Below are 10,412 nucleotides of genomic sequence, written 5' to 3'. Positions count from 1 at the left end.
CCCAGACTCGACTTGAGTGGAAAATGAATTATCCGCGGTTGTGCGTGCAGCCGCGCACTTGTTTGCACATGAGCAAAGGGGTTTTTAGGAGTCTAACTTGCAGACGGCAGACCACTGATTCGTCAAACCTGCTTTCCTGCAGTCCATGTTCTTCTGACTTCTGACTATTTTGTAGTAAGTAACGAATATGCTTCGGGGAAATGTATCGGAGTAAAAGTATACATTTTAATTAGGAAATGTAGTGGAGTAAAAGTTGGCTGAAATATAAAAACTCAAGTAAAGTACAGATACTTCCAAAAGATACTTAAGTACTGTAACGAAGTATTATTACTTCGTTACAATACACCACTGAAAATCATTAGGATATTAAGTAAAGATCAAGTTCCATGAAGATATTTTGTAAATTTCCTACTGTAAATATATTAAAACTTAATTTTTGATTAGTAATATGCATTGCTATGAACTTAATTTGGACAACTTTAAAGGCGATTTTCTTAGTATTTTGATTTTTTTGCACCTTCAGATTCCAGATTTTCAAATAGTTGTATCTCGGCCAAATATTGTCCTATCCTAACAAACCATACATCAATGGAAAGCTGATTCAGCTTTCAGATGATGTATAAACCTCAATTTCGAAAAATTGACATTTATGACTGGTTTTGTGGTCCAGGGTCACATATTGAGTGATGTTTGATGCGTCTTACTGTATGAGATGAAGTTCTCATATCTTTTGCCAGCTCTTAAACACTTGCATGGCATTTTCTTGCTCTTCTCTAAGAAACCATCACTCTTCACAAAATTAGGGGGTTGATTATTTCAGGGAGCTTGTTAACTTACAAGTCCATTCTTTTTAATTTACTTTTGCTGCTATTTTCACGCTTAAGTCTCCTGACAATTCTCTCCAAAGTGGTTTTATTGTTGTTAGTATTAAGTTTGAGAATTTTTCAGATGGTCATGTAATGCTTTAATTGTCAAGAAATTACTCCTGTTCAAATTTTCTTGCTTCAACATACTCACCTGTTGATCAAAAATGTGCCTTTAACTTGCACCAGAAATGTTTTATTTAGTGCTATTTTGTTAAATTCTGGAGGGTGTATTCATTTTTGCAACATAACATTTTATCACTTTGAAAAGAAACTCTTATATTCCTGATTAATATTGACATGCTTTGTTGGCAATTGATCTGGAACATTATGGCCTGGTTTCACAGACAGGACTTAGACTAAGCCAGGATTAGGCCATAGATCATTTAGGACATTTAAGTAATATTTTATAAACGTGCTTTAGAAAAAAACTATTGGAGTGCATCTTGAGACAAAACTTGAGACACTGATATATTTTAAGATCAATCAGTGCAAGTTTCTTTCAGTTGAAACAGCTCAGATTTACATTTTAGTCTGGGACTAGGCTTAAGCCTTGTCTGTGAAACTGGGGGTAAATCTTTAAGTTTTTGGTGCACTAATTTATGTATATGTGACTTCCTGTCAGACCCTGATATTCGATACTGTGTGCTGGCCTCCCTGGACGAGCGCTTTGATGCCCACCTGGCACAAGCAGAGAACCTCCAAGCCCTGTTTGTGGCACTTAATGATGAAGTGTTTGAGATCCGCGAACTGGCCATCTGCACTATCGGCCGTCTCAGCAGTATGAACCCTGCATTTGTTATGCCCTTTCTGCGCAAGATGCTCATTCAGGTATTTGCATGTTTTACAGCACGTGGCTATATTTGAAATAGAATCCTACCACACTACTCATACTTATACAGTATATTTGAAATATCAGGGGTTCAGACCAAGCGGCAACCTTCCGGTCTCGTGAAGCCAACACGGAAGTGACTAAAACTGTAATTCGTCAACTGGCCGCTAGAGGCCTGGCTCCAAAAGGGAGTCAGTCCCATAGACTCCCCATGTTAAAATGCCCAACTTTATGTTTACAGCCTGGTACAAAAAATTATTTTGGTCTATATAGCTAATTTTGCCCTTCATGACAAATGTGAGGGGGGTGAATTTTTGTATAACTCATCCGTTTAAATTATATTAAGCCTTAAAGTTCTGCAAAATTAAGGGCGTGGCCACTTGAGTGACAGGTGGATTGCCGCTGCTGTCACCGGCGTCGAGCTAAGTGGGCATGGTTTCAGCAACCAGCTCCAACCTCTTTGCCCATTTTCGATTAACCGGGAGTGACGCACGGTGATGCTCTGCCAAGATGGCGACGGCCGGCTCCGCCTACTTTGAGCTTCAAAAACGCTCTTCAGAAACCTACGGGTGACGTCACGGACACTACGTCCATGTTTTTATACAGTCTATATGGTTCAGACTAACATATTAGAGTATTGACACTGGTGGCATCAACTCCTGATTTGGTAGCACCAGCAGGTTGAATAAAATGAAAAAAAAAAAAAAAAGTAAAGACAGACCTAATAATAAAAGCAATTATGTTATTATTGTATTACAGAAATAAGTGCAGTTAACAATAAAAGTTCATATTTTGTTTCATTTCACATTTGAACCACTGATCTTATCTTACTGGGTATTGTGAATAGAATAACGCAGAAGTGCAAGTATAAGCACGGGCCAAAAGTGTGCTTAGGAATTATAAATGTCTGTTTGTATTATAATTATTATAAATATATTTAAATATTTATAATTATTCAAACGGATAAGCGCTGTTTCATTTTTGCTTATTGCTTTTGGAGTGTTTATGGTTTGATATTTCTCATATATCAACTAAAATCAAAGAGAGTTGGACAACTTTGTGGTGACACCAGTACGACTTCTAACAAAATATTCACACTAACAGGAGAAAAGATTGCAAACTGTGATCATTTAGTCACAATCTGGCGTCCTGAGTATATATCTGTACATTTGACATACGCAGATGACCTACTACATTTGACAAAGTGTGCAGTGGAGCAAACTTATGGCTTTCTGAATACTGCAGTGCATGCTTCAAAATAAAAGAACAGTTTTAAAGGTCTCTCTTTATCAACCCCAAACCACCCACATAAATATTACTAAATGAAAACCTCCCTTAAGTATACCCACACTCCCCCAATCCCACAGTGCTAAACAATAAACAGGGTTCGTACAGTCATGAAAAACCTGGAAAAGTCATGGAATTTTAAAACACCATTTTCCAGGCCTGGAAAAGTTTTTGAAAAATAAATAAACCCAGAAAGTTTTGGAAAAGTCATTGAAATCTATTTCACAAAACTCTGTATAATAGAATTGTGTTTAATCAGGTCCTGAATTTCGGTGTGGGATTTCGCATAGGCTATATCGCATAGTTTTACTCATTCCCGCAGCTTTTGACTTTTAAAATGATGGATATTCACACATTTATTCAATAGCCTATAGCATGTAGGTTTGATGAGTAAATAATCAAACCTACAGACTGAGTCCAGTCCACACAGATTGATCAAATCAGTCATTTGAAAACAGCGTGAGTGATTCAGCTGTACGCGTCTTCTCTCCTTGACTTTCACTTCAAACGGCTTCACATCGGCGCATCTTGTCTGCGCTACAAGAGCCGCTGCAAGACTTTCACTCGCATTTCTGGACAGTTGACAGAATTGTCACTTGCCTAATCGGGTCATTGTTGCATCGTCAGAAAATTTTATTATTTATTTGCACGTCTTTTTAAGCCATTCGGTACTCGCGCGCTCCAGAGGCGGTGCGCAGTCACATCCAAAGTGCGCTCGTGCGTATATAAAGCCACCTTGCCAGTACCAAATTGAGTTTGCTACCAAATAAGCTCAGCAGAACCCTGCACGGGCCTCAAACATATGCCCTAGTCCGGCCCTTATCCGACAGATTATCAGAATTACTGGCCGAGTCCGACTGGAGCCCGTGTCTTTTTTCTCTTTCTCTCTTCCCCAATTACACAGCTGCTGTTGTAGCCATTAAAATAGTTCAGTTTCATTTTTAATGGCAAAAGTGGTTATATATATTTTCGTTTCTTTATTACGTTAATTTAGAAATATGTTTGGAAAATGTTTTTGTTTGTTAAATTCAAGTTTTTGTTTTTTTAGTAGCCTAACGACCAAGCGGCCAGCGGCAGACAGTGAGTTAGCCCATGTTTGATCAGTTTAGCCTTCTCAAATCATCACCACTTTACTAAACAGGGTTCGTACGGTCATGAAAAACCTGGAAAAGTCATGGAATTTTAAAACACCAATTTCCAGGCCTGGAAAAGTTTTGGAAAAATAAATAAACCCAGGAAGTTTTGGAAAAGTCATGGAAATCTAGTTCACAAAACTCTATAAGAATTGTTTAATCGGGTCCTGAATTTCGGTGCGGGATTGCGCATAGGCTAAGCCTATATCGCATAGTTTTACTCATTCCCGCAGCTTTTGACTTTAAAATGATGGATATTCACACATTTATTCAATAGCCTATAGCATGTAGGTTTGATGAGTAAATAATCAAACCTACAGACTGAGTCCAGTCCACACAGATTGATCAAATCAGTCATTTGAAAACAGCGTGAGTGATTCAGCTGTACGCGTCTTCTCTCCTTGACTTTCACTTCAAACGGCTTCACATCGGCGCATCTTGTCTGCGCTACAAGAGCCGCTGCAAGACTTTCACTCGCATTTCTGGACAGTTGACAGAATTGTCACTTGCCTAATCGGGTCATTGTTGCATCGTCACAAAAATGTATTTATTTGTTTTTATGCCATTCGGTACTCGCGCACTCCTTAGGCGGTGCGCAGTCAACATCCAAAGCGCGCGTGCATATATAAAGCCGACTTGCCAGTACCAAATTGAGTTTGCTACCAAATAAGCTTAGCAGAACCCTGCACGGGCCTCAAACATATGCCCTAGTCCGGCCCTTATCCGACAGATTATCAGAATTACTGGCCGAGTCCGACTGGAGCCCGTGTCTTTTTTTCTCTTTCTCTCTTCCCCAATTACACAGCTGCTGTTGTAGCCATTAAAATAGTTCAGTTTCGTTTTTAATGGCAAAAGTGGTTATATATATTTTCGTTTCTTTATTACGTTAATTTAGAAATATGTTTGGAAAATGTTTTTGTTTGTTAAATTCAAGTTTTTGTTTTTTTAAAGTAACGACCAAGCGGCCAGTGGCAGACAGTGAGTTAATCATAGCCTATGTTTGATCAATTTAGCCTTCTCAAATCATCACCACTTGACTAAAATAAAATCTATAGGCCTATATAAAATGCTTAAAAAAACAATGTTAGTTTAAATGGTTAACCTAGATAAATGTGTGCTATTAGGCGCGTATCCTGGTATGCTGGTATTGTGAGGCACTCACAATATCAGCATACGTTGTGCTTTTTTAGAAAACAAACAGGATACGCTTTCTGCTGTCTCGGTCTTGAGCAGGAGCGCTTCACAAAAATGAACCGAAACCCTGTGAATATTCTATTTCGCCTGGGGCATTCATCATGGTAATTACTCGCTGGTGTTTTGCGGCAAGCTTTGCGTGCGCTTTAACATGGAACTCTTCCAGCACTCGCTGCTGCTGGACACTAAACACCATCCGAGCCACTCTTGACAGTCGCGGTAGCACGGTCTCGTGTTGTTTCCACCAGCGCGGCAAATCTTTGTCATCACCATAATAATTGATGGATATCTAAAATATAAAAATAAGGAGGAAGCAAGCCTGATGCCTGGCCCGTGTCTGAGCTATGACGTGAAAATTGTCCCGAAGCCATAAATAAGTTGGGGCCGTTGGGCTCGGGCTGAAATGCAGGGCTCTAAAGCGCAGCTTGTTGCATTTAAGCAGCAAAAATACACACAAAATGACACCAAAATGGCCATCCTGGCCACACAGTTAAATAAATGATAATATTCAGTGATGTGATATGTGAAATGTGGAGTAACGTCTGGCGCAGTTGCAGCTTGTACTTGTTACTAAAACAAGAAAGCAAACGAGTAGCATTAAAAGTCATTCATTTTAGTTAACATATGCTATGATAATTTGAACAGATTTTTATTCTTATTGTAAAATAATGGAACATTTAGGTCATGAATATTGTCTCAAAAGTCATGGAAAAGTCATGGAAAAGTCATGGAAATGGATTGGTAAAAATGTGTATGAACCCTGAATAAATAACACTTTTAATTCTCACTATTAACTAGTTGCTTATTAGCATGTATATTACATGCACGCATGCATGCATATTTATTACTTATAAAGCTCATATTTATGCCTTATTCTGCATGACCATCATTTAGATCCCTTAATCCTATTTCCTACCTAAACTTAACAACTACCTTACTAACTATTAATAAGAAGCAAATGACTAGTTTATTGAAGCAAAAGTCATAGTTAATGGTTCGTTAATATTGAGAATTGGTTTCCAAACTAAAGTGTGAATGAATGAATGAATAAATAAATATTTATTACATCAATATTTAAGTTGGAGAGAAAGCTTTTGCAGCATTTTTCAAACGTTTTTCAGGCTTTTCTTTTTGTTTCTTCAGACGGAATGGGACCATAGGAAGATACTTATTTAATCCACACAGAAGTAGTAGATGGCTCAGGGAGTTAAAATAGGTAAATCTTTTTTGTATACAGCACATTTTGCCAAATGTAGTAGGTTATAATAAACTTCATACTGTGCACAGTGTACATACTCATGCTATAGACAAATTCTGGTGTTTTTTTGTGGACGGAGCCTATCTGGTGGCAGAAAATTACAGTTTTAAAGTAGCGGTCTATGGAAGCCATGGAATAAAAGAATAAAAAAGGTAATTTTGAGTTTGTATTTCAAAATTCTGACTTTTTTTCTCACAATTTCGAGATTATATTTCACAATTCTGATAACTCGTCATTCTCTCTTTTCCCCTCGGCTTAGAATCGAGAGTTTATATCCCACACTTCTGGATTTTTTCCCCCTCAGAATTGACAAACTTGCAATCGTTGAGTTAAATTGAGTTATAAAGTCCGAACTAGGAGATATAATCTTGAATTTGCGAGAAAAAAGTCAGAATTGTGAGAAAAAATAGGTAAATGTTATAGGTGTAAATAGTTGGCTATTTCATGCTGTAACTGTAGGGCTAATACAATATGTCCCCTGTGAACTGCATATATGAATATTATGTAGACCTATTGTTTAAATCAAATTTATGCTTTAAAAGTAATCATAGCAGGTTTCATCCATAGTCCGTTCGTTTAAATGTCTGCGTTTAGCTTCAAATGGCGTCTTTGATGACAGTATTCTATGAAAATTATTTGCATTCTGCATCTGACATCCAAAGGCACGATACATTTTTTCCCTCTTATTCCATGGAGTTTACCCGTTTCCCTCCACTTGTTCCCAGTGTATTTCTGCCACCACAATGCACGCGCAGCTGCATGTGACGTAACTGTGACATCTACTCCAAATTGGTCTATGCACTGCAGAATTTTTAAGAGGAGCTGTAGCCATTTTTCTCAACTACCAACAGATGGCAGTCAGTAAATGTTTTTCTGATGAAATATCTGCTGTTTTGTTTCACTGCAGCTCTAGTCAGCTTGGCCTGAGTCTGTTTTCCTGACACATCAACAAATTCACTTAACTAACTAACTTTATTTATTTATGTTGACTAGCAACTTATGTAGATGTTATATTGCATGGAAGCATTAACATTGTGCGACTGCCCTCTCAGTAGAACAGTTCACTTTTATTTGTTTTTTATTATATTCTGTTTTGATCAAATATTAAATGCTGTTTTGTCACACATCTGTTATGGATGTGTCTGTTGTTACAAAATTGAATAATGTCAAACTTGTGGTACTTTCCAATGCAATAAAACTCTGTCCAGATCCTTACCGAGTTGGAACATAGTGGCGTGGGCCGAAACAAAGAACAGAGCGCCCGCATGCTGGGTCACCTGGTGTCTAATGCCCCCCGACTCATCCGCCCCTACATGGAGCCCATTCTCAAGGTACACTCACATCCTCTGTTCTCTGCATGTGTTTTGGGGGTTGTTGTCAAATGTGACCCTGGACCACAAAACCAGTCACAAGGGTCAATTTTTCAAAATTGAGATTTATACATCATCTGAAAGCTGAATAAGCTTTCCATTGATGTATGGTTTGTTAGGATAGGACAATATTTGGCCGAGATACAACTATTTGAAAATCAAAAGCAAAAAAATCTAAATATTGTGAAAATCACCTTTAAAGTTGTCCAAATTAAGTTCTTAGCAATGCATATTGCTAATCAAAAATTAAGTTTTGATATATTTACAGTAGGAAATTTACAAAATATCTTCATGGAACATGATCTTTGCTTAATATCCTAATGATTTTTGGCATAAAAGAAAAATCAATAATTTTGACCCATACAATGTTTTTTTGGCTATTGCTACAAATATACCCCAACGACTTAAGACTGGTTTTGTGCTCCAGTTTATTTGTTTGTACTTGGATAGTAGTCATAATAATTTGTATGGTTGAGATTCGAAAAATATAAGTGTTCCGGCTGATGTTAGACATGTTATTTTTATAAAAAAAAATAATCTGTCATGGTTTAATCCACACCGTGAACTTTTGAAGAATCACTATTTATTTTCCTGAAGTGCCCTGTAAACATTATTTTCACATATTTTTAGATAATTTATGTAAACTACATAAGCACACAGGCTTTCAGTAGAAAAGAGAAAAATATGTCAGATAATGTGATGTAATTTATATATTTTGTAGGATTGGTCTGTAATGATATGAATGACTCATTCATGTAACAATGTGTTGTTAAAGATGAACTTTTCATTTCAAGTTTTCAAAATAGTTTTGTTGTATTTAATGTTTTTTTTTTTTTTAGCATTTCTATTTAAAATGAACTTAATGGCACTAAAATAATTCATTAGGATTCTCAAATCTAATAATGACTTGCCAGTCTCGTTTCTGGATTTAGATTTTGTGATGTTCTCAAAGTCAGACTAAATAATTGTGATTTTCCAATTGTGTTCTTCACAAAGGCCCTCATCTTGAAGCTGAAAGATCCCGATCCAAACCCTGGAGTCGTTATCTGTGTTTTAGCTACTATTGGAGAACTTGCTCAGGTAATGGATCATTTCCTAGCCTGATCTTTTGACATCATCTACAGTACCTTTCAGATACAATATTTAGCAAACATTCCGGAGGAGCGTCAGACTAGCTCTGTGGAGGAGAGAGATGGGGATACTAGCATAGAGACAGAATATCTGTGGACACTTGGTAAGTAGGGGTAGCAAAGATTGGAAAAGAGGAATTAAGTGTAAGAGTGAATTGAAGTTTTCCGAAACAGATAAATAGTTAGATGTGTGTGTACAGCGATTGGTATTAAGGAATGGATTAGAGCCATCTGAATGAGCTTTACAAGAACAGAATGATCTTAAGGACAAGCGCTGTTGCTTCCAGATAGTTTTTTTAGCAGCAGTTTTTTCCCGATACTTGAGTATTATATTCACACTCAAAATATCTTCAACCCTTGGAAGTTCATTTAATTTGTTCAGTTGACATGCTGTTAAGTGTGTCTGTTTCTTTAATTTGTACCAGGTGAGTGGACTGGAGATGAGGAAATGGATGGATGAGCTGTTCCCTATTGTTATGGACATGCTACAGGACTCATCTTCATTAGCTAAGAGACAGGTTTGCTCATTCCCATGTTAAACTTTTGGTCCATTGTTATGCACTTTTTTTTTCATTTGGTAGTGTGATCAAAGATTTGGCATTAACCTTAGTGAGATTGAACCAAACTTTCTCGATCCTATTTCAGCAAATTTATTTTTTATGTTGTATGTCTAAATTTTGACTTGTTGCCTCTTATGACTCTTATATGTCAAAGATTTTTCTTTAGCAGTTTATTGAACATTTATTGAAGCTAATCTGCAAAAATGACTCAGAAGTTGTCATTGTTTAGATGTCACAATCTTTAGCTCATTAACATATGAGGAGTTCATTTGCAAAAACCGATAACTCCATTTTTATTTTATTTTTGCGCATTCCAAGTAATATCAATCAAACTGCAGTTGGGTTGTTTTGATTAAGTAATAATAACTTAAACAAATACAGGTAATTTACAAAATTAAAGTTAATTGAAAGTATGTTTTTTTTACATATTAAAAGTTTGTTTTATAGCAAAAGCAGATAACTCCAACAGTCGTTTTTTGGCAAAAGCAGATAACTCCACATTTCATGTTTTAGAGTGTAAAAAAACACTCGTTTAATCTTTGTAATCTCCTCAGATGACAATGTAGATGCCTGACAAACGTTGTTGTTGTTGTGATCATAAACTGTATTTAAAGCTTTAAAGCGAAGCTTTTCCCTCACCATTGTAACGCGCTGGTTTTGCAAGGTTCCGTGAAAATGTTTCAGCTTTTATTTTCCTTTTTCGCCCTGAAGAAGATATCACAGGTTCATCAAGTTCGTCGAAATTATCCATCCTCGATCACTTTTAGTCAGCTTTGACGAAACTC

General features: G+C 36.8%; 1 protein-coding gene across 1 annotated transcript in view; it reads left to right on the top strand.

Annotated features, from left to right (window-relative positions):
• Nucleotides 1-1,488: 1,488 nt before the first annotated feature.
• Nucleotides 1,489-10,412, top strand: part of LOC107679101 (serine/threonine-protein kinase mTOR-like) — a gene marked incomplete at its 5' end in the record, with an annotated part of 149,964 nt that continues 141,040 nt past the window's right edge. The window contains 4 exons of the mRNA XM_016474555.1: nucleotides 1,489-1,694; nucleotides 7,776-7,898; nucleotides 8,934-9,017; nucleotides 9,493-9,585. Of these exons, the coding sequence (XP_016330041.1) occupies nucleotides 1,489-1,694; nucleotides 7,776-7,898; nucleotides 8,934-9,017; nucleotides 9,493-9,585 (506 nt within the window). The remainder of the gene's footprint in view (nucleotides 1,695-7,775; nucleotides 7,899-8,933; nucleotides 9,018-9,492; nucleotides 9,586-10,412) is intronic.

Source organism: Sinocyclocheilus anshuiensis, unplaced genomic scaffold, assembly GCF_001515605.1.
Source record: "Sinocyclocheilus anshuiensis isolate Anshui unplaced genomic scaffold, SAMN03320099.WGS_v1.1 scaffold3529, whole genome shotgun sequence".
In the NCBI taxonomy this organism is placed as follows: Eukaryota; Metazoa; Chordata; class Actinopteri; order Cypriniformes; family Cyprinidae; genus Sinocyclocheilus; species Sinocyclocheilus anshuiensis.
The sequence above is the reverse complement of the archived record's forward strand: the minus strand, read 5'-3'. Positions and strand labels throughout refer to the sequence as shown.